Source organism: Pristis pectinata, chromosome 14, assembly GCF_009764475.1.
Source record: "Pristis pectinata isolate sPriPec2 chromosome 14, sPriPec2.1.pri, whole genome shotgun sequence".
Lineage (NCBI taxonomy): Eukaryota > Metazoa > Chordata > Chondrichthyes > Rhinopristiformes > Pristidae > Pristis > Pristis pectinata.
In genome coordinates this window covers 39,096,448-39,122,256 of record NC_067418.1, presented here as the reverse complement: position 1 = coordinate 39,122,256, position 25,809 = coordinate 39,096,448, and the positions used below count along the sequence as shown (strand labels likewise).

The window sequence follows — 25,809 nt, the reverse complement described above, 5'->3', positions numbered from 1 at the left end:
CTATTAACCTCTCATCAGCCACTTGAGATCTTTTCTTGTCTGTGTCTAAAAAAAAGCCAGAATCTGTGTAATCTGTGCCAAGTGCTTAAAAGCTCTCTAAAAGCACTCTGATAAAATTCCAGCTCATGGCCACCTCTCCCTCCCACTGAAGTTAGCAGTAAAATAAGGAAAACTGTGAAGTAAAGCTGATAACTACATAAAGCACACACTGTGCATGTTTTATCACTATGGTAATTATGCATGGCTGATCTGAGGCGGACAGAAACTTTCTGCCAGGGAGCTATATCCAGACATTGAATACCCAGTCAAACTGTCATTAATTAAGCTTTTGAGTGATTTATATCATTACTGAATTTGCTATCCTGTCCAATCATCTGCAAGCAGGACACATCTACATGTGACATATGGAAGACTTCACAGATTCCATGGTATGAGGCAATATTTATACAAGTGCTAATGATCCTTTAAGATATGTTATAAGGCAGCCCATAGATTCACCCACATTTGTCAGGACTGTCATGTCTAGAGTACATTAACCTACGACAGAAGTGTTGTGATCTCTCATCCCCACTATTCTGGTAAGTCACTGGCATTTTTCTTTTTATTCCATGAAAGGCAAACAAAATTGAAGAAAAAAACTTGGAAATTTCAAATGTGAGAAGGAATAGAGATACAGGAAAATAAATGGCTAATCTCCAGGCTCAAGGACAGCTTCTACCCTGCTGCTATAAGACTATTGCATGGTTCCCTAGTACTAGATGGACTCCCGACCTCCCTTATTGTCTACCTGCACTACACTTTCTCTGTAGCTGTTACACTTTGTTCTGCATGTTGTTATTGTTTTACCTTGTACTGCCTAAATGCACTGTGTAATGAATTGATCTGTATGAATGTCATGCAAGAAAAGCTTTTCACTGTACCTCGGTACATGTGATAATAACAAACCAATTCCAATTCACATTAAAATAAAGCAGTAACATACAATACGAATATGGTTTCAAATTCATAAATTTTTCGGATTGAATAAATTTAACTTGTCAAATCCCATTCAATCTAATTTTTTCTTTCATCCATCCAGAGTTGACTCAGCTTTTTCCATATGGAAAAGGAAGGGAATAGTATGTTTTCGTGATTTTTTTCGATATTTGCAGATTAGAAATTTTTTAAAAGCTACAATACCCTCTTTTCCAACACCTTAACAAAACTGAAATTACGGTAAAAATTTTAGGTCTTAATCCTTATCAGAAGGGCTTGATAGCAATAATCTATGATTTATTTATGAAAATACATCCAGAATCACTGGACAAAATTAAGAATGAATGGGAAAGCAAACTCCAGACATCTTTACCTATAGAGACATGGAAGAAAATTCTTCATTTAGTTAATACATCTTCAATGTGTGCCAGACACTCCTTGATACAGTTTAAGGTAGTTCACAGGACCCATATGTCTAAAGATAAGTTAGCTCGTTTTTATCACCATATAAATCCTATATGTGATTAATGTAAGTCGAATGTGGCTTCTTTGACACATATGTTTTGGTCCTGTCCTCTTTTGGAAAAATATTGGAAAGATATTTTGAACATTATTTCAAATGTATTGAAGATTGATTTACAACCTCACCCTATCACTGCAATTTTTGGATTACCAAGGATAGAGTCTGGCCATTTATCTGCTTCCACTAACCGTATGATTGCTTTTGTTATATTAATGGCCAAACAATCCATTTTGCTTAAATGGAAGGATCCAATTCCCCCTACTACTTTTCAATGGTTGTCTCAAACTATATCATGTTTAAACTTGGAAAAAATTAGGAGTGGTACTGTTGATCCTTCGCTTAAATTTGAAGATATTTGGAGTCCATTTATTCAATATTTTCACATGATGTAGATCCCCTTTCAATAACTTTCCAACTTAGAGGAACGGAGTTGACGACGTAATATTGCTCTGTTTCTACTGAGAAATTTTAGTCCATTTTTTTTTCTTTTTTTTAAATTTTTCTGTTTAGTTTAGTTTGGTTTGATATATTGTTTATAATTTTTCTTATTGATTTGGGGATTTATTTTCTTTTATATATATAATAAATATTTTTCTTTCCTTTCTTTTATATTATATTAATTTACTAAGAGATCATTGGTCTACAGATTTTTTTTATATTTTATTGTTCTTTATGATTATCTATGCCATGATTGTTCTCCTGATCTCTCTGTATTACATGTACAAACATTGATGTTATATATTAATCTGTATTAATTTGAAAACTAATAAAAAGATTGAAAAAGAAAATAAAGCAGTTCACAAAAGCACAAACAGACAAAATTTATATCAAACCAAAGGAAGAGATGATTGGATGGAGGGGAGGAAAAGAGAGAGGGGAAGAGAGAGAGGGGAAGAAGAGAAAGAGAGAGAGGGAAGGAAGAGAACAAGAGGGAAGAGAGGAAGAGAAAAAAGAAATTGAAAGAGAGAGAGGGGGAATTCCAAGGGTTGGAACCAAGACTGCTAAACCTGCAAGACACCAACTGTGGGATAGAATGAAGTGGGGAAATAAGTGCAACGATGGGGGATGGGAGAGACAGGTAAGGGACTGGAGGAGACTAGTGAGGTAATAAGGCATGATGCCTTGGTGGGATTTGAACACAAAAAGGATGAAAATTCAAGGCTAATGCATCAGAAGTTATGGGTGAATGAATCTAGGTAGGAGTTGGGATACAAGCTTTACAGCTTTGGTTGAGGTCTTATTCATGGAGAGAGGAAATTTTTACTTGGTCAGAGAGAATTGGAATCATCAAGTCTGGAGTCAGGTATGAATAAAATTTCAACATCAGATTACATTGTTTCTTTTGACCTAATGCTGTTTGTAACTTCCCTTGACAGTCATGGCTGGACCAACTTTTATGTTTTATTTCCTGCCTTAAAATGATATAAGCTGTAAACAATGCAGTAATTCTTTGACCTTTAGCCATTGCTTGTTTATTGTTACAGCTTTTAATGTAGTTGCCCAGTCCCCCTAGCCAATGACTTGGATGAGAGGATCAGTTGTAACATATGCTGCTGATACAAAGCCAGGTGGCAAAGTGGGCCGTGGGTGGATGCAAAGGTGCCTCAAGGAGAAATAGACTGGTTGAGTGAATGGGCAGACGGCATAAACTGTGGTAAAATGTTAAGTCATTCATTTTGGTATACGAAATGTACACATATTGCAACATTAGAAGATATTGATGTCCAAAGGGACCTGGATAGCCTTGTGAATGAACCATTGAAAATTAACATTCAGGTGTGGCAAGCAATTAGGAAAACAAACGAAAAACTGCCCTTTATTGTAAGACTAGATATACCCGATCCAAGTATATAAAGTCTTGAGACTCCATCTGGAATACTGAATACAGGTTTGGAGTCTCTACCCAAGGAAGAATATATTTGTGAGAGAGATTGCAGCAAATGTTCACCAAATTGATTCTTGTGATCTTTGGTTTGTCACCGAGTCTGTACTCTTGAGTTAAGAAGAAAGAGTGATAATCTCATTGAAATGTACAGAAGACTTATGGGTCTTTTCAGGGAAAGCATGGAATTAAAGCTACTCTTAGCTAGGGTGTCCAGAACCAGGGGATGACAATCTCAAAATAACAGGTTAGCTATACAAGGCACAGAAGATACTTCTTCACCAAGAATGTAGCAAATCTTTATGAGGGCTGTAGAGATTTAGTTATTCAGTATTAGCAAGACACAGAATAGAAATACATGCCTGGTCTTTTATCTCAACACTGAGGTAAAAGACCAGGCACGACCTTACTGAATGTCAGAGCAGGTACAAATGACCAAATGACCTTCTCCTGCTTCTATTTCTTATGTTATGTTATTGATAGGCTGAGCAAGACCAGAATCAGGCAATTTAACTTAAGGAGAAGTAAATGGTTTAGAGAGTAAATATCTGAGGTTGAAACACAGTTCAGGAACAAGTATAAGGCAAAAGTTACAGACAGTAAAGCTCAGCCTAAAACAAAATCTAAAGAGAGGAATGGAATCAGGGGCAGGGTAATGGTGAAAATATCTTTGAATCTTCACATTACTTAATTGGAGGAAATCTTGGTGCATCCAGGACTGGATACTGGATCAAAGGGGCAATGGAAAGGTTAAGACATTAGTGGTATTCAGAGGATGGGTATTGACATTGTACATGTGGAGCTCATCTTATGCCGGAGTACAGGAAGGAGATAAAGAGCTTAGTGGAATGGTGTCATGACAACAACCTTTCCCTCGATGTCAACAAAACAAAAGAGCTAGTCATTGACTTCAGGAAAGGGGGCAGTGTACATGCACCTGTCTACATCAATGGTGCTGAGGTCGAGAGGGTTGAGAGCTTCAAGTTCCTAGGAGTGAACATCACCAACAGCCTGGTCTGGTCAAATCACGTAGATGCCACGGTCAAGAAAGCTCACCAGCACCTCTACTTCCTCAGGAGGCTAAAGAAATTTGGTTTGTCCCCTTTGACTCTCACCAACTTTTACCGATGCACCATAGAAAGCATCCTATTTGGATGTATCACAGCTTGGTATGGCAACTGCTTTGCCCAGGACCGCAAGAAACTAAAGAGAGCTGTGGACACGGCCCAGCGCATCATGGACACCAGCCTCCCCTCCTTGGACTCTGTCCTTAAGGACAGCTTCTATCTCACTGTGATAAGACTATTGAATGGTTTCCTTATACAATGACATGGACCATGACCTCACGATCTACCTTGTTGTGACCTTGCACCTTATGGCACTGCACTTTCTCTGTAGCTGTGACACTTTACTCTGTACTATTATTGTTTTTACCTGTACTACATCAATGCACTCTGTATTAACTCAATGTAACTGCACTGTGTAATGAATTGACCAGTACGATCGATATGCAAGACAAGTTTTTCACTGTACCTCGGTACAAGTGACAATAATAAACCAATACCTTTGGATGATGTTGACCAGAAATGTGAGTGTTATGTGGAAAATTATCAGTAAAAACATTTATTCTATGATTTATCTAAAGATTATATGCATAGCAATCTGGACATCATTTTTCATTTGAACTCTATGAGTGGAAGTTGACAACTAGGTGATACAGATCAAAGGTGATTAGCAGAAAAAACAGAGGCAACATGGGCAAGTGTGCTGCCTGATGGGATGGTGGAATAAGATGCAATAGTAACCTTCATATAAGAACTGGATAACAACTTTGAGGGAAAAAAATCTGCAGCATGAGGAAAAAGCAGGGGAATAGAATTCACTGAATTTCTTTTTGAAAGAGCTAGCACAGACATGGCAAATAGAATGGTCTCATTCTGTACTCATTGAATGTAGATAAGAAATAAGAGAGGCCAAAACTTGCAGGCTAGAGACTATAGAGATGGCAGCTCAGAGGTGGGTACAAAGCCATTGGAGATGGTTCTATGCCTACGATAGGGTGTGTAAGAGTGGTGGCAGGCGAGGGTAGTCCTAACCAGCTGGACAAGAGGAGGACATTATTACACTGTGTCATCAGTTGCAGCAGGTTTGAGATAAGAAAGGGCAATAGTTAAAGATACAATAATAGATGATATCGAGCACCTTGTCCTCCTGTGGATATTATCTGCTCTGTTTCACATGGTGCTCGTATGAGGGACTTGGAATCTATCCGAAAAGGATTACTATATCTTTAAGAGGTTGCTTTTTACAGATTCTTGGAACAAAATTTGCTTTCAAACAGATTATTTGTTACACAACCTCAGTATGCATTTCTAAGGAATAAAATTTTATACATGGATTACTGCAGCCTCAGGCAACCAAAGAAAATGTTGCATTCTCACTGGAATGGAAGACCAGCAGCCAGAACTGGAATATTTATCCCGTCCAACTTCAATTAAGTGAATTCTTTTGTAGCAGCCAATCAAACAAATTGTTAAAAGTCCTTGAACCTTGGCATGGAACCAAAAGCATGAAACGGTTGCATTTTCTCTTGGAATTTTTCAGCCAGACTATTTTCAAGCATTGGCACAACTAGATATGACAGGCAAGTGCTGTGAAACTCTGACAAGGAAACCACCTCAATGTGTCCAATTTGAAGCATTCCTCATACTTCAGTGATTTATTTTAATGACAAAATTCTGGAGGGATCATATAAATAGGACCAGTGATATGTGGCTCCTTTGAGTGAGAATTTCTCTGTGATTGGAACCTAACAAATATTTACCTTCAAACTTTTTTTCTAACAGAAAGCCTTGTAACACTTCAATCAAGCAGCTCCATCAATTAGGAAATTCCTATCTGTTAATTCATAAACTGTACAAATGCCTGGACCAGACAGCATGTACTTTACATATAGAAGGATCCACCTGCAATCCACAGCAAATGTCCAGTGATAAGACAGTCAAGGGTGGACACACAGGCACTGTGTTTCACTTGCAGTTAAACAAATTGTTGAGGAAAATTTTGCCAGAGCAAACCTCTATAGAGAGATGAAGTTTGTCTCAATTGGTCTCATTTTATTTTTCTTGTCAGTTTTTCTTGTCACCTGCATTGAAGCTAGGGCTGGAATTTGTTCCTGGCTTCCATAATGCTCCCTACCTTGATTTAAACTGAACAGAATACAGTATTACAAAATATCAAAGCATTGGAATGATATATTTAGCCTAAAAGGTTGCTGGTATTTAATTTTTTCCTCATTATTCAGTAGGATGCTTTCAAGCAAAATGTACACTAACATCGCTTCTCCTGGCCCCCACCCGTACCCCACACACACACACCTTCGTGTGCTCCTCCCAAAATATCCAAGGTGGGAAAGATGCAGCCCACTGTAAAAACAGGTTTCCAGCAGCCAGCATCTGTGCCTGATCAGGTCCTCTTTCTCTCTGGTCAAGAACCTAGCTGACACTCCTACTGAGAACTTTAACTCAGTAAACTTCCAAATAGTTATGCATCATACTCTGCTTCTTCACAAGAGGGTAAATTGCCATAATTTTTCACAACTTATTCTTTAATTCAGGACTTGAAAATAAAATTCATTTGAACAGTTTCTCTGGGATATTTACAAAGACTTACCACCTGACCAATCTAGACATGGGCAAGGCACTATCAGCCCCATCCAGAAACAATTATAAGCAGGCACCATCAAGTAAGCACATTTCAGGCTTATAGATAAATCTAACTGTATATTGTGGCAAGTAAGAGTAGCCATTGCCCAGTCATTCCCATGCAGGAGCAACATAAGCAAAACTCAGAACTCAACCACATGCAGGAGTAAACACAAGCAAGCACTGCCAACCCAACCCATTCCCAAAAAATAGGAAACAGATGCAATCTAAAGCAAAAACATAGCACTAAGGAAATGAAACACAATAATATAATGAATGTAGCTCCACAAATCACAGACAAAGTTTTTGAAGTAAAATAGTTTCATATACATATTTAAATATCTGCATGTGCATTCACATTATTTTCCTGTGGTTGCCAAACTCAATGTGTACACTTTGGTTTACTGTAGGATGCAAGACGATTTCAATACTAGGGATAGTTAACTGTAAGGTAGGCTTAACAGATGTTATCTATAACTACATTTAATCTGTTGCTAAAAAGGAATGTTACACAATATCATTTCTCATAACACATCACATTAATTTGCCCCAAAATTTCCATTGTTAACTCCTTTCTTAAATAACAGGGTTAAATTTTCTGCCTTCCAATCCACGACAACTGTACTAAAACCCATGGAAATTCGGAAGATGACAATTAGTGCATACACTAGTATGACAGCTATGTCTTTCAAAACCTCAGATGGAGGTCTTCATATCCTGCAAATTTATTGGCTTTCAGTCCCATTAATTTCTCCAATCCGTTTTTTAAAATGTTAATTTTTTTCACTGCTCATTCTCTCCAGACTTGCTGTTCCCCATTATTTCCAGGAGATATAATGTTACTGTATGAAAACATTAAAACTAATTTCTCACTCACAAAATGCAGACACAGTGGACATATTCACTGATGGTGTGGCCATAAGAGAAAATTACATTTCCTTGACAAACAAATCAGACACTGATCATTGTGTTCACCTATACAATATCTGGTGAAACAACACTAGAATGTAAAGCAATGAACAAATGAAGAATATTTGGTCCACTAATTCCTCGTTGAATTTCTGGGCAGGGTGAAGCTCGCAGGTGGCATGGGGTTTATCTAAACTAGAATGAGATCAATAAGAGCAATAAACATTAATTGCTTAATTAAGGTAATTAGAAGCATGAATATAACATACCATAAAGCAAGGAAATCAATAGAGCGGTCTATGTTTTCTAAAAAGATTATCTGGTTTGTAAGATAAAATTCTAAATATTTTATTTTGACAATGAGGAAAAGAGATCACTTTATATAAAGACAGAAATATCCAGGCAGAATAAATATAGTGGAAGGTTAACTAGCCCTTTGTAAAAGAAAACCTAAGAACCTTCCATTCTGAATTCCTTGCTATTACACAACCACCTTCTGGTGTACAGTTAAAGGAAAGCAAAAAATGGCAAATTTATATCTCAAAGTGAACATTTAGGGAGAGGAATGATTGGCCTCCTTAGGTGCCAATATCAAGACCAGTTCTCAGGTATAAAACTTCAAATCATTTTACTGAAGGACAGAGATCAAGAAATTGCCAGTTAAAAACAAAAGGCTGACTAGTGCCTACAGTTTAGAAATCTGTGAAGATAAATGGATGAATAAAATAACATACAGTAAAGAAAAATAAGCTCTGCAAAGTATCTTGATAAAACTGGAAATTATTGACAAGAGTTCTAGAATCACTGAAAAATACATAATGGGTGATCAGAAGGAAAAAGGAATTTGAAATTAAGACAGCTTTAGCATTCACATACATTCCTGTAATGCAATATTAAGTGGAGAATTGGGACCCAAGAATACAAATGGCATTGAAACAGAATTAATTAATTGTTTTCATAATGGTTTGAAAGTTTGTCTCTAAACTTAGCAGGACAATATTTTCCTCCATTTGTTATGGGTGACAGGAAACTTGCATGCCAGCATGCACCAGAAACCCTCCTGGGAATTATTTACCAGGAAATATGTTCATAATATGTCACTCACAAACTTTGATATTACTTTTATGGATTCTCGAAAAGGCTTAAAATTCTCAAAATGATATTGACCAGGAAGAGATGTCATATTCTTGATATATCTAAGTGTTTAATGAGACTTAAATTAAAACTTAAGTGGTGACATCCTGCAGATGTCAAAGCATATAAGAGTTCTCATGCTCAATTAGAACAAACCAATGTGTTTTAAAAGAACCACAAATTTTAGGAGACAAAGGGTTAACAGCTTCATCTTTGCAGATTTCATATTTCAAATGAAGGGTTGCCATAATCTCAACTACAAAGGCAATACACTGAGGTGGATTAGATATTGAAAGCAGCTCATTAAGTTGCCTTGACAAAATGGTGAGTTTTTTCAAACTTAATGCAGACATTTTAGTAAAAGAACTGTTTGCAAAAGTCACTTCCCAAACTACCTGCGAGTGCTTCCTGGCAGGGAGATATTGAAGATGCCACATGAAGAGCTGAAGAACCAACCAAACAAAAAAAAATCACATGGGAAATATGTGTCTTATGAACTCTATGAAATTCCTGTTGAAAAGTATCCACCAGAAGCTACCTGCCAACTTTTACAGAAGTGTAAAGAAGTTTTATATGGTCACAGCATGACATTAAACTTCCATAGGGCAAAAGAAAGAAAAATAGTAGAATTCAACGGTTTGAACCATGGCCTATTATTTCCTTGTTTTCTTGAAAAATATTGCCTGACCACAAAGTGGCAAAGTACAATAGCAGTATAAGTGAAATTAGGAGTTCATAATGTTGCAACTCTCAGGCATATACCAAGGAATGTTTCCCAAATGCACCTTAACTTGATTGCAATACTTGACAAAAACTCAGTCTGAGATAAGCTTAACTGATTTATAGTTAGACAATCACAATCAGTTCAAAATTGAAACTTGAAAACTGGCAATATAATTTCCTGCAACAAAGAGCCTACTATCCTCACCTGTACAGTCAACTCCATTAGGTAGTAGGCTAAATCCAGGGGAACATGCACTCTGGCAAGATTGGCAGATACCATCAGCTGTAACAATAAACAAAACCCAGTATGAGAAGCTTGTATGCAAAATAAGACCTTCATGTGCATTATATGCAGAATAAAATTTCATTCAGCGTAAGGAAAGAGTTAAATTAGCCAAAAGTCATTTCTGATTCCTCCTTAGTATGTGCAACACAAAATAGTGGTTGTAGGACAAAATGGTGTCAGCTCGGGATGTGGGAATGTTTTGAGAACTTACGGGAGTACTGATGCACATTGTTGAGATAAGATACTGGTGAAGACTGTTTTCTTCTTTGTGGACCTGTTGTCTCTGTTTCTAAGTCATGTGTCTAGGCTGAAGGTCGTGACTGATAAGAAGGTACAGGCTGGTACCTCTAAGGAATGGAAAAGTACTGGGGTAAAAGTTATGTTAAGTTTCTGAAGGGTATAAAAAGGGGCACCTTCTTGGTGCAAATCGGAATCTTCCCTTAAGCTGAGTCGCGACCGGTGCTAAGAGACAGAAAGAAGGCTGTGTGAAAGACTGTCGGACACATGAGGTTCCCTCCAGCACTATATAGAATGGTTCATTGATTGGTTGATAAGTATTATTTTGCTTCCTTCTGTATTTTAAGTATTCTTCTTCCTTTCTGTATTTTATTCTTTATGTAACTCTAATAAAGTAGTTTCTGTAACCTTTAACACGTGTAAAGTGCCTCCTTTGTTTGTGAATACCTCCTGTTGCTGAATCAGGAAAGAACAAGGAATGAATTTTAAAATATTTTTGTTACATTCAGGTTATCCCATTAAGAACTGCCAGACCAGGTGTAGAACAAGTATGTGGTATAATTAATGTTTCTTGATCTTTGATTCAGGTTTGTGGCTCAGAAGTCCCACAAACACTGAAGCTTCACATAGGAATTGGACAACTACAAATGTTACCCCAACATCAACAAAGAGTGTAAAATGAAAATATTTGGGATCAATAGAGTGTAGTGAAAATAAAATACAAGTATCAAAGCTGTTGTGAGGAGCACAAAAGCAAAGAGTAACAATCAGCATGGATTCAGAATTGGGAAATAAATTCAAATCTCCACCGGAATTCTTCAAAATAAGTAAATAGAATACTTTATTTAAGTAATTGTTGCATGAGAGATGCCCAGTGGATAGAATTTACTGACATTTTCAGAAGACACTAAAAGCTTTCCACATGCAAAACTTTAAAAGATTAGGACTAAGGCATAGCAGACGGGATTTAAAATCTAGCAGATCAATAGTTGGTAATGCCAAATGGAACAGGAAACAGAAAACGTGTGCATAATGAAGCTATATCCATTAGTAGAGATGGAAAGGAAAGAAAATGGGTGAAGTTATTGACATCTTTAAGCATGCAATAAAAGATGTAGATCATGTGGAGGGGCATCGCACTACTTTTTAACTGCAAGTCAAAACTTGATTTGGCTTTACTTGTAAGACTGTACTTCATGATTGGGTATAGTTCTGGCCTCTCCACCTTCAAAAGGACATTGAAGTGTTGGAGAAAGTACAGAGAAATGCAACTAAGATGATTAGGTTTACAAGAGCTGAGAAACAACTCATAAAACTAAACATTTTCACTGCAGAAGAGAAAAATGAGGGGACAGAGCCAAGTTTTCAAATATTGTAAGAGCAATGCACAACATAGATTCAAGCCTGTTACTTAAAACAGAAAGGCATAAGGGTAAAAACTGAAGTAAAATTAAAACTGAAGTGAGGTTAGATTTTGAAGTATTCCTCCCCCTACTATAGTGAAAAACTGGAACGCAAACAGTGGAGAAAATGTCACCTTCAAAACAGGGCTTGAAAATATTCCTTGATGCCAGGCAGAGTAAAAGCGAAAAGTTAAAGTTAATTGAACAAAGTTCCACAGAATCAGTTGGAGTGTTGATTAAGTGCTATACAAGGAAAGTTGAAAAAGACTGTGGCCAGCAGTGTTTTTGAAGGCCATAAAAACCAGAAAAATGATCAAATGTACCATAATAGCTAGTGAGCCGTAGATTCACACAAGCACCTTTGATAATTGAGGAATAATGGTGCATTTAGATATCACTTTGGGTCAACTACTTTTCACCAATCCCATTAATTGAAACTTTCACAGAGCACAAACTTTCTGCAGAATTGCAATAAGTACATCCTTACTACAGTATCAGAAACCAAATGCATATCTTGAATTGTTAGCTGTGAGCAAAGCAAATCATTGCAAGAGAGCAAGCAACTTACAGATGCAGGAATGTCTGTCAAAGTGGAGCCGATAACCTGGACGACAGCTGCAGTAGTAGCTTCCAGCTGTGTTAATGCAGTTATGGGCACAATGCCCATTTCGAGAAGTAGCACATTCATTGTTATCTTGAAACCAAGAAGATCAATTTATGGCATGAAATATTAAAATGAGTACATCCCATCCTCTTGTCCATGCTTAGGTAACTCTCTTAATAGGAGCTTGCAATGTGATGTGATGATGTGCACATGCTGCTGTTGAGCAGTGCAGTGGAATGGCTTTTATTTACGCCTATGAGATGTGTTTAATTTGAGTTCTCGAACTTCATTTTATTGTCGTGGTCAACACTTGCTTTGCAAGTTATTATATTTTGAAAGTTTCTTTGCTCATTCTATCTTTTCCTCTTTTCCTCTTTTCCAGCAGGTTTTGCTTAAAGTGTACTTTATCAACTGAACCCCCCGGCAACTTTTCTTCTGGACCTTCAGACTTTGTCCCTTTCATCTGCACCATTTTTCATTATTTTACATCTTCTATTGGATATGGGCCAGTATTGGATATGGGCCAGAGGGCAGTTGTCAGCATGTTACTGAATGCTGCCAGGTACGATCATGGTCATCTCATGTGCCACAGAGCAAAATACCCATATATTTGTAAAATTAACTATTAAGCCCTTGTTCATGTCAAACAATGCCACAGATGATTTAGAAAATAGCTCTTTGGTGATATTTAAGGCAGAAAGCAGTCCTTGAAATACAGTCAATTGGAAATAGCTAAGCCAGCCATACCATTCATTGTTGTGCCTTCGTACTATCGTCTACTAAATCTCCATTAAATCTTTTCTGCTCTAAGGAGAACAATCTCCACATAACTCAAGGACTCCACCCATTTTCTTTTTCCAGTAAATCTCCTGTCAGACACACTAAGTTTCCTCTAGTTCAGAAGTGTGACCACAGAATATTCTCCAAGAACACAAACACCCCTCCCTTACCCAAAGCAAAAGATAACAGACCTTGACAGTTGTGGCCATTTGGGTGCTGAGTATATCCGCGTGGGCATAAGCACTGGAAGCTGCCCAAAGTATTCACACAGTGGTGGGAGCAATTACTCTTCTCACATTCATTCACATCTACAATAAAAGACAGTCATAGCAATTTATCAATAGGTGGTATCAAAATATTATCACTGTCCCATCATTTTCTGGGCCTTGATCCATGATAAGGCAGATAACCATCTCATTACTTCTTTTTCAAAACCTAAAGCAGTGAGAATGGGCCCTATTACTGCCATAGCTAGTTTTTTTTAAACAAACAACACTTCATGAAATAAGGACACTGATGCTGAATTTCCTCAGAGGAGCTCTCACTTCTCCACTATAGCTTCACCTAAAGTGTTGTGGGTATCTCAATAATGTAGTATATTTAATGAGCAAAATCAACTCTAAACAAATAGTGGTCCATGAGCTTCAGTGGGTCAGTGCACTTAACTGAACTTAAGCATTGAGAATTCCTCTCACCACCCATGGAACAAGATTTTTTTTTCCCCTATGTTTCACCCCAATGACTTAATCCTCAGCATCAAGAATAAATGTCTCTGACTGTGCACGTGTCATCATTGATTCATGCACAATAAAAGAACCTTCTTTCCACTTGAGGAGTGTGGTGATCTCTGTCACCACTCAGGACTGCTGTAATTAGAAATCAATAGTATGCTATAAACTTCTGACTGTTCTGAAACTTAACATACAACTCACTCATTTTTGGGACAGATCACTCTTTAAAATTAAAGACAGCTCTGTGTTTTGGAAAAGATCTGCAATGTTTTCTGAACTTTTAAAATTTTAATGTGATTTTCACCACATTATATTGAACCTTCAACTCTGTCTGGCTTTTATCTGCCACATTCACAAATATTTCATGAAGACTGAGAGGCACTTGTGACAGTTCCACAAATCAGTGCTAAGTATTGTGCTCTGACAGCTTCAAGCAGATGCATGATACAATTCCAAACTCTCAGAGCTGTCTAAGTAGAGATACAAAGGCTAAGTAAAATACAGGATGAAATATCTTTCAGAGTAGAATGGGCTGGAAACATCTTACTTGACTAAAGCTGGTTTTCAGCACTATTCAATGGTTTTAGTCTCTGGCACCAAACTACTGGGTACTGGAGACCCAGAAGCCTTCCTGCACTAACATTTTAAGTTTCATTTAAAGACCAAATCTATTACTTGAACTTAAATGAAAATGCCATTATATTGTCAAAACCAGTTTTCATCATCTAAACTCACATTGGCATGTTGACGATCTAATAGCAGCTGGCTGCCAATTTTTTTTAAACTGTGGCCCAAATAAGCCAATATCAGGAGATTCAAACAATTTTGCAAATACCAACTGAGCTCTCTACCTTAGTTTGCAATTTTTGAGATGTCAAAAATCAGCCGACAGCCACACATGATTGATTGGCCGCACTGGCTTTTACAGTGGGAGAGGTGTGTGGTTTCAGGATGATATTAAGGAGCTGGAAATGCTTGATACTGATGATAAGGCACATATTGGATTTGAAGCTCAGCAGAGAATCTACTGAGGTTCTACAAATTCAGACAAGCAGCACGAAATGAAGGTGCGACGATTGACAGCACAAATATCCTCAACAAAATAAAAAAGGAAAGTTTGATTTACTGAATCAAATTTAAAATAAATCTTATTGATCTGGCACCGGGCAAACACATTGACAGTTTTTGAGGGCAAGATCAGAAAAGTAAATATGATCAATTATGTCACAATGTGTAATGGTGCACCCAGTGTGTAATAGCATGCTAATGTGCACATGAATAGTGATCTTCATGCCTGAAGATAATTTACAAAGGGTATCATAAAGATGGCCTTGTTTATCAGCTCATCTAATTGTACCTGATAAAAGGTAGAAGATGCCGAAAATTGATGCCTGCTTTATTTTAATCTGAACAGAAAGATGGCGTAATATTCTGGCAACCCAGTTGCACACAAAACATGCAGTCCTTGAGATGCTGACTATCCTGGTGTGATATGTAGCTTTACTTTCCAAATTTCAAGCATTCCGTTTTATTTCCTTTACAAACAGAATGAGTGAGTGTAAGAGCACCAAACCAAGACTTTTCCACATTCCCCAGAATTCAGGTCAAGTCTATCTCAGACTACATGAATAAAAAGGATTAAAAAGATTGTTCTTTGGAACTGTGCTTCCAACGATCTTTGTGTCACTTCCTGTAATTACAAAGAGTTTCACCAGCCTACCTCCTGCCAGATTAAACTGAGGCTATTAGCTACTTTTCTGGCACTGAGAATACAAGTCCAAAATTACAGAGAAAGGACTTTACTGCATTCACATAGTCTTAGCAATAATTTGATGCACAATATTCAAGCATTGCACAGAAGTCTATATTGCTGGAGGGTAAAGATGTGATTATTTTATGAAATAATATTGTGGCATTATACTGTGCTTTATAAATTAGAAAATAAGAAAAGCCACATACCTATACACATCTGTCCATCAATGAGCACCTCATAGCCAAGGGGGCAAGTGCACTTGAAGCTGCCTATTGTATTAATGCATTTGTGCTCACAGAGTGTGTGTCCATTTGCTTCACACTCATCTATATCTAAAATCAAGACAAGGGCACAAGAATCAACATCAAGCAACTGGCTGTCATTTTTTTTTGCATATAACGACAGAGATTACACCTCAGCAGTTTTTTTTAAACAAGTGACTTAGTATGTTGGCCACACTCACAATGCAACTAGGCACAATATAATTATATATTTTTAAACAATATAATAACAAATCATCAATATTTAATAAACAGAAATGAGGTGTTCACCCATCCCACCTCTGACCCCCACAACTTATTTCTGACTTCAGCAACCCATGATGAAGAGCATCTCCTTGATTTCTGCCAACGTCACTTCAACATGAAAAGAACAATAAAAGCCAGCTAATCCCCTGAACCTGGAGAAAAGCAGATTTGGCTGGGATTCACATTTTACAACCCATCCAATTTTACAATCTATTGAAGTAAAGAAAAGGAACAAAATCTGCAACATGTTTTTCAATCAATTCCATGTCACAATTAAAATATACTTCTTTTTCTCCCTTATTAGGTAGAATTTTCAGCTTCAGCAAAATATACAATGGATGTAATGATACCAAGATAATTGCAGGAACAGGTAGCATTGCAGAAGCAGGGAGTCTGCAGAAGGAATGATAGGTTCTTGATTAGTTGGGAGAGTGAGCAAAGAAGTGGCAGATGGAATACATCATCAGGAAGTATGGGGATATGCACTTTGGTAAGAAGAATGAAGGTGCAGACTATTTTCTAAATGGGGAGAAAATTCAGAAATCAGAGGTGCAAAGGGACTTGGGAGTCCAAGTTCAGGATTCCCTTAAGGTTAACTCGCAAGTAAATTTGGCAGTAAAGGTGGCAAATGCAATGTTAGCGTTCATTTCAGGAGGTCTAAAATATTAAAGCAAGGACATACTCTGAGGTTTTATAAGGCATTGGTCAAACTGCATTTGGAATATTGTGAGCAATTTTGAGCCCCATAACGAAGGAAAGATTTGTTGACCCTGGTGTCACGAACCAGCAACAAAAGAAACACACTGAGCATGATTTAGTGTTAAAAACTATTTTATTAATCACTACTTATGATAATACGTAAAATAAAAGTAAAAATGTTAGTATGTTAGAATTCAAGAATGTTAAACCTCGAACGTTAACCCCAAAACTAAACTCTTCGTGTGTGTGTGTGACAAAGTCCAAAACTCCCAGTTCCTGAATGGTTCTTAAAGTTCAGTTCCGCAAGCCATAAGGTGAAACATGAGCAAGGGCTTCTTCAACAACCACCGTTGTCTGAAGATAAGATGTAGATGTAGAAAAACATAGAGAGAATACATACGAAATCCAAATGTTCCACGATGGAACCCAAACGACACTTCAGTGTTTACTCGGTAGTGACTTCCTCACCCCGAAAAGCATCCGAACCGTGGTCGTCCACATACAAATACCTGTTTCCTTCTACAGGTCAGCAACAAAGTGAACTCCACCGGATTACTTCCAACTTCCATACATGGATTTCAGTGGCAAACACAGTTATTGTTTCTCATCCATCGATAGAGAAAACAAGCAGGCTGGTGTCTCTCTCCCTTCTCTCTCTCTCTCCTTCTTCTTCTTCTGACTTCTTCAACAACGTCATTACGTCCTTTATCTTCTATTGACGTAAGCACGTCCCACACACATACACACACACTCTCTATCTTAAAGGGACTTTCACTGAGTCCGTAACACTGGAGAGAGTCCAGAGGTGGTTCACAAGAATGATTCCAGGAATGAAAGGCTTAACATATGAGGAGCGTTTGATGTCTCTGGGCCTGTACTTGATGGAATTCAAAAGGATGAGGGGTAGCTCATTGAAACCTACTGGATATTGAAAGACCTGGATGGAGTGGACATAAAGAGGATGTTTCCATCAGTAGGAGAGTCTAGAATCCATGGGCACAGCCTCCGAATGCAAGGATGTCCCTTTAAAACTGAGATGACAAGGACATTTTTCTAGCCAGAGGGTGGTGAATCTGTGGAATTCATTGCCACAAAGGGCTGTGGAGGCCAAGCCATTGAGTGTATTTAGGGCAGAGATTGATAGGTTCTTGATTGGTAAGGGGGTTAAGAATTACAGGAAGAAGACATGAGAATGGGGTTAAAATAAAAATCAGCTATGATTGAATGGTGGAGCAGACGCGATGGGTCAAATGGCTTAATTCTTCTCCTGTATCTTATAGTCTTATGGGTGGCAATAGAAAGGAACATAGGTATAAAGGATAGTAAATATGCCATAGGTACTGTGTTAAAAATTCCTTCTTTACATGAATACATATTTTGTATTTTAAAACACATTGAAAATAAATTGCTTGATTTCCTTTTTGGAATTTTTCCTTCAGTTTGTCAATCTAATAATCTTGTGAAGGTCCCCACCACACCTGACATGGAAACTAGGAGTTGAAAAGATTCATTCTAACAATTGGGTTTACTTAATGAGAAGTATGCGCCTGTAGCGACACAACGCAGCAGCCAACACAGTGGCATTCAAGCTGCCCACTTTTGGACGCTTCGGCCCAGCGTCTGGTTCGACCAGACTGAAGCACAATTCCAAATTCGGCAGATCACCTCCGACTCCACAAAGTACTACCACGTGGTCAGCTCTCTGGACCAGGAGACAGCCGCCCAGGTCAGAGAGTTCATCCAGTCTCCTCCTCCGGAGGAGAAGTACCTGGCTTTCAAAGACCTTCTTATTCGGAACTTCGGCTTCTCCCATCGCGAGCGCGCTGCCCGCCTGCTTCATCTCGACGGCCTGGGGGACAGATCCCCATTGGCCCTAATGAACGAGATGCTGGCCTTGGCTGAGGGACACAGGCCTTGCCTTATGTTCGAACAGGCCTTCCTTGAACAACTACCCGATGACATTCACCTGCTGCTGGCCGACGCCGATTTCAGCAACCCACATGAGGTAGCTGCCCGGGCAGATGTCCTGTGGAAGGCCAAACGCAAGAGCAGGTCATCTGTTGGCCAAATTATCAGGCCGCGAGCCCAACGCCTACCTAAACCAGTCCCAGCAACCAAGTGACCACACCCCAGAAACACAGACAACGACACTGGCGACCAGCTGTGTTTCTACCATCAGAGGTGGGGCGCGGAGGCCCGTCGATGCCGCCCACCGTGCAAGTTTCAGGGAAACGCCAGGGCCAGCTGCCGCTGATGGCTACGGCGGCTGGCTGCCAACACAGCCTCCTATTCGTTCAGGACAAGCAGTCCAGGCATCGTTTCCTTGTCGATACTGGAGCAGAGGTCAGTATTTTGCCCCCTACCGGCTGCAACACTCGTAACAGGCAACAAGGTTCTGTACTCAATGCTGCAAATGGCACAGCGATACGGACTTTCAGTACCTGTACAGTTCAATTACAATTCGGTGACAGCCATTTTACCTGGAACTTTACCCTTGCCACCGTCGCCCGGCCACTCCTGGGAGCTGATTTCCTTCGGACCCACAGCCTGTTAGTCGACCTGCGAGGGAAGCGGCTAGTGCACTCCAGAACTTTCCAAACCTACCCCCTGGGAGAAGCCAGACTACCAGCCCTGTGCCTGGACTCTGTTTCCCTGTCTGGCAACGAGTTCACCAAGCTCCTAGCTGAGTTTCCATCGGTTTTGGCATCTCAGTTTACAAATTCGATGCCCAAACACGGGGTGCAGCACCACATCGTTACCACAGGGCCACCCCTTCATGCCCGAGCACGACGACTACCTTCAGAGAAGCTCCGCCTGGCAAAGGAAGAGTTCCGCCGCATGGAGGAGCTGGGGATCGTTTGCAGGTCGGACAGCCCCTGGGCCTCCCCCCTGCACATGGTCCCCAAAGCCACCGGTGGGTGGAGGACCTGCAGCGACTACTGCAGGCTGAATGACGCCACCACCCCAAACCACTACACCATCCCTCATATCCAGGACTTCGTGGCGAACCTACACGGGGCCCACATCTTCTCCAAGGTGGACCTCGTCCGGGGATACCACCAAATCCCGGTCCACCCTGACGACGTCCCCAAAACTGCGCTTATCACTCCATTCGGCCTCTTCGAATTCCTTTGAATGCCGTTCGGCCTTAAGAACGTCGCGCAGACTTTCCAGCAGCTGATGGACGCGGTAGGCTGAGACCTGGACTTCTGTTCATTTACTTAGATGACATACTAATCGCCAGCCGTGACCACCAAGAACACCTTTCCCACCTCCGCCAACTGTACTCCCATCTCCGTGATTTCGGCCTCATTATCAACCCGGCCAAGTGCCAATTCGGGCTTGACTCTATCAATTTCCTCGGCCACAGAATCACCAGCGAAGGAGCAACAGCCCTACCTGCCAAGGTAGACGCTATCCACCATTTTGCCTGTCCCAACACGGTCAAAGGCCTGCAGGAATTCCTGGGGATGGTCAACTTTTACCATCGGTTCATCCCTGCAGCAGCCCGTATCATGCACCCTTTGTTCTCGCTGATGTCTGGCAAGGGCAAGGACATCGCCTGGAACGACGAGGCTGTGGCTGCCTTCGTTAAGGCCAAGGATGCCCTGGCAGATGCCGCGATGCTGGTACACCCTAGGACAGACGTCCCAACCGCCCTCACGGTGGACGCATCCAACACCGCGGTTGGTGGCGTACTGGAACAACTAATCGAAGGCCGTTGGCAACCCTTGGCATTTTTCAGCAGGCACCTTAGACCACCCAAACTGAAGTACAGCGCTTTTGATCGGGAACTTCTAGCGCTGTACCTGGCGGTCCGGCATTTCCGGTACTTTTTAGAAGGCAGGCCTTTCACCACTTTCACTGACCATAAGTCCTTTGTCCTTCGCCTTCTCCAAGGTCTCTGATCCCTGGTCAGCTCGTCAGCAGTGACATTTGTCCTACATTTCCGAATTCACAACGGATATCCAACATGTCTCCGGAAAGGACAATGTCATTGTTGATGCGCTTTCCAGACCGACCATCCACAGCCTGTCCCTGGGTGTAGACTACACGGCCCTGGCTGACGCACAGCAAGCTGACGACGAGCTGCCCAGCTACAGAACAGCAGTCTCGGGCCTGCAGCTCCAAGATTTCGTAGTCGGTCCAGGTCAGCAGACCCTCCTTTGCGACATCGCAACAGGTCAACCCCGCCCTGTAGTTCCTGCAGCCTGGCGGAAACGCATTTTCGACTCGGTACACGGGTTGGCGCACCTGTCCATCAGACCAACTGTTCGACTGGTCACCAGCAAGTTCAACTGGCATGGCCTGCGCAAACGGGTCAGTGAGTGGGCCAAGACTTGTCCGCACTGCCAGACATCAAAAATTCAACAACATACCCAAGGTCCCGCCACAGCAGTTTGAGCCTACCCGTAGAAGGTTCGACCACATCCACGTCAACCTCGTTGGTCCTCTGCCAGTTTCAAGAGGAGCCCTGGACCTCCTTACCATCATGGACCGGTTCACGAGGTGGCTAGAGGCAACCCCTCTATTCGACACCATGACTGATTCTTGCGCCGGGGCACTGCTCATAACTTGGATCTCACGTTTTGGTGTTCCGGCCCACATCACTTCAGACGGGCACCCAGTTTACCTCCAGCCTCTGGTCTGCATTAGCGAACATGCTAGGGACGCAGCTGCAGACCACCACGGCCTACCACCCTCAATCAAACGGGTTGGTGGAACGTTTCCACCGCCATCTAAAATCAGCCCTGATGGCCTGCCTGAAGGGTCCTAACTGGGTCGACGAACTGCCTTGGGTCCTACTCGGCAGACGCACTGCCCCCAAGGAAGATCTGTATGCTTCGTCAGCTGAACTCGTGTACAGGGCGCCCCTGGTTGTTCCAGGGGATTTCATACCTGCCCTTCGGGGCCAAGAGGAACAACCCACGGCAGTCCTGGAAAGACTGCGCAAGAGGCTCAGCAGCTTGGCACCAATTCCCACTTCGCGGCATGGTCAACCCCCATCCTGTGAGCCCAAGGAACTACGAGACTGTAAGTTCGTTTTCGTTCGCAGAGGCACATCCCTGGCACCATTGCAACGACCATACGAAGGGCCGCTCCGGGTCATCAGGAATAATGGGTCCACCTTTATTTTGGACATTGGGGGCAAGGAAGAGGTTTTCATGACAAACCGCCTCAAACTGGCCCACTTAGGTCTACAACAACCGGTCAAGGTCCCAACACTGCGACGCAGAGGCCGACCTCCTAAGCAACAGCTAGCACAGCCCGCAAACCTTGGGGACCGTATTGCCGGTTCTGTTTTATTCTTTTACATTTTTTAAACTTGTTTTTGGATATTCAACATTTCAATTACTGCAAACATTGCAATTGAAATGTTTTTGAAAATATTTGGTATGATTTCAGAAATCCATTTTCAATTAAGATTATTTACATCACTGCTTTCTTTGCTTTTACCTTGTGGGTCTCTCTCTTTAATTTTGAATGTATTTCTCTGTTTGACACAAGCATCAGAGTTTAAAAGTGGGTGTTTGGCACAAGACTTTTAATCTACAGATATATTTTAATGTATGGATTTATTCTGACTAAGCAGTGTGCATCTTGGCAGGGATTGAAGAGCATTGAATCTTTTCATTCTAAAGTCCCATCTTGTAACATACCTACAAAAGAAAGGCTGTCAGCAGCAAGCGAATATCCATCCTCACAGGAACAAAAGAAACTTCCTTTTGTATTGATGCATGCTTGCTGACAGAACCTTTGACTTTGATCTGAGCATTCATCCCAATCTGTGATGTTCACAAGACAGCAAGCTCATTTAAGCATTGCCTTTAAATTTTCTGATAATTACAGAGGTTGTTGTGCACAAAATTATAGTCATGCCTTTCAATTCTTATTGCATGGAGGTGGGATATACGGGCCAATTTAAAAGGGAATTGGTTTATCAAAGAACACAATAGGAAAGTCAATTTTACAAGCCTTGTTGGGGCTCATTAAAATGCACACATTTTCAGTAAAGTGTCTTAATTTTTATGACAATTATTCAATATCCAATTCAACAAATAAGTGAAATTGATTTGTATATTTAAATGTCCTGGGTATTTCTTTTGCAATCTCTTTTTTAGTCTCTGCTGGGAATTAAGGGCTATGGGGAACTGAAACAGAAGAGGATATGAAGTCTGAGGTAGATCAGTAATATTCATACTGAAAGGCAGAGCAAACTCAAGGGGCTCAGTGTGTTGGCACTAAATAGCTAAACCACATGTCCCAATATCAATTCTCAGTCAGGCAGTAGAGATCTTGCATGACTTTAGGATGACCTAATGTACTTTTTTGTTCCATTAAGGAGGTTTCAAGTTTAATAATCATTGTAATGCAAGAAATTCAGCAGCTAATTTGAGGGTAAATACAATAAATGACCAGATTTGATAATTTAGTGATACTGAATTGAGGGATAAATTTTGGACACACCACAGGAGAACTTCAATGCTCTCCTTCAATAATGTAATGGAATCTTGTACCTTCAACCTGAGAAGGCAGATGGGGCTTCAGTTTAACACTTCTTCCAAAAGACTGCAGCACGAACAATGCAGGATTCCCTCAGTACTGTGTTGAAGTTACACCCTAGTTTGTGAGCTAGAGTGGGGCCTGATCCTAGAGACCTAAAAATTGATCAGTACCTGTAACAGGCATTTAAAACTCCATGATGGGCCAATGAACATTTCATTCAAGGGACCCAGTTGTAAAGTTCAGGAGCACATTATGCCCATGGCAACATACTCCAATGTAGAGGGCTTATATTAGGGGGTGTCACTTCTTTGAATGCTCCAATGTTGCAGAGTAAGCAGTAGAAATCAGATAAGTCAGCAAACCACTGATACATGAGTGAAAATCCCAGAACTCCAGGCTGTTAAGCATTATCATGGATGGCCAGACTCCTCTGTACCTCAGTGTGACTAATGCATAGTGGGCCTGGAAGGAAAATGAGGGGCTTTAAGCAACTTGCACTTGGCCCCTGATTTTCCATTATGCTTCATCTTTTGTTGAAACTGAATCATTAAAAAAAACATGGCACTAATTGATCCAATTACAAGGCAACTAATAATTGAGAAACAACAAAATAGATCAAGTAAAATAAAAAAAACTAAACAGTACATCAAGTGGAACTGCAACCAACAGATAACTGAGTAAGAAAATAAATTGAAGTACCTAGGCACTGGCCTTCAACCATCTGAAAACCCTCTATGCAGGTACAGCGATATGATCCTATGATGTTGAGGCAATGGCTTTTACAAAGAGAAACATCCTCCTTACACTCATCAATATCTTAGAGTAAGGAAACAAAGATATAGTTCGAGACACTTGTACATTATCTCATTTATATTAAGAAAACTAAATAGAACTTAAAGTGACAGAGGTAGTTAAAACCTTTTAAAGGAAATAAAGCATGTGTAAAAGCAACAATGGAAATGTGCACAGGAAAGGAAATTTATATAAAAAAATAAACATATGCTTGGATAATTCAAATATGCAACAAAATTAGTTGTTAGAATTTTCACTGATGAGTTACATTTATACTGTAAAGAAACAATGAATAATTTATTCCAAACAACTGCTTAACTTTACTCATAATTATCTTGACTGTGAATTTCTTGAAATTGCTTTTGTCAATGATGCCGAGCCCCTTCAATTTTAATTTTGGATGCTGCTCATTAGTCCCAGACACTTTCAGTCTGAGAATTCAAATTATTCAGCTTTCTTTTCCAAAAGAACCCATCTCAAACTCACTTTAAGACCAGCTTGACCTATTCTCTCTCTCATACACTTTGGTGGTTTTAGCTGACAAACATGAAGCCCTTCCCAGCTGCAAAGTGTCCCTACCATTCAGCCACAAATCTTGAGACAGGTTTCTCTTAAGTCACTTCAGATTGTTGTTTTCATCTGCTGCTGCTGTTCCTGTATCTTGCTGTTGCACTATACTTTTTTGCTTGGTTTTTGATACTGAGCTGAACACACTGCTGCAAAGTACAGTTAGTGAGCACTGTTTGTGGAAGGCGAATGCAAGTAGCCAACCCATCTAAAGGTTTATTACCTGGTCATTTTGTTCCATCTACTACCACACTGCCCACTTGTCCCTGGTGCTTCTTGAACCACCTGCTTGCTTGCTTTGCCCAAGTCTTGACTACTTCTGACTTCTTGTCTACTTTAAATGTTTTTGAGCCTGCCTGATAAGCACTCCAGGCACCTTGCTCACCCACCTTCCTTGAGGGATTCAGGCTCACCAGCTTACCTAACAAACAATACAATTTCTGCCCTCAGAATGAGATGCGAGGTATCAAAGTAAAAGAGGAAGAGGCAAAAGAGTAAAAGAGAAAGGAGTGGAGGTGTGCGAATAAGCAACATGAGAGAGGAAAGGAAGCAAAAATTAGCGGAGACACACAGAAAGATGTCACTGCTATTTTGCCTCATGAACATTCAGGGGTCTCAAACACAGTCACTATGTTTAAGTGCAAAGGCAGGATTTTTGCTCAGTCCTTTAAACTTTCTGTTCAGATCCTACATTAAGTTCTGGGATGTCCAATCTCCCTGAAAATTGCCTAATTCCAAAGATGATTAGATATCATAATACATATTTATATTTTATCATTTCATTTAGCATTTAATTCAGTTTGTTTACAATATAAATACAAGGGGTTGGGTCAATGGTGAGCCCAACACCAGAACAGAAGATCAGATGAATCCACAAATGTCCTCCAGCACATTCTGTATGTCCATGCTGTAATGCGCAGGTGCAGAGGTTGGAGTATGCTGATGCATAATCTGCAGCTTGTCACTGGCTCTCTAAGGGTACGTCAGCACAATCTGGCCCATGATCTGCCTGTCCCATTATTTAGATCTTTTACCATGCACACATGATCCCTCTCCTCATAGTATTCTATCAT

General features: G+C 40.3%; 1 protein-coding gene across 1 annotated transcript in view; it reads right to left on the bottom strand.

The window, feature by feature from the left end:
• The window catches only part of LOC127577995 (von Willebrand factor C and EGF domain-containing protein-like), a 189,590-nt gene that overhangs the window by 53,207 nt on the left and 110,574 nt on the right, over positions 1 to 25,809 (bottom strand). The window contains exons 9-11 of the mRNA XM_052029702.1: positions 15,851 to 15,976; positions 13,331 to 13,468; positions 12,345 to 12,470 (exon numbers count right to left, since the gene is read on the bottom strand). Coding sequence (XP_051885662.1) covers positions 12,345 to 12,470; positions 13,331 to 13,468; positions 15,851 to 15,976 — 390 coding nt within the window. The remainder of the gene's footprint in view (positions 1 to 12,344; positions 12,471 to 13,330; positions 13,469 to 15,850; positions 15,977 to 25,809) is intronic.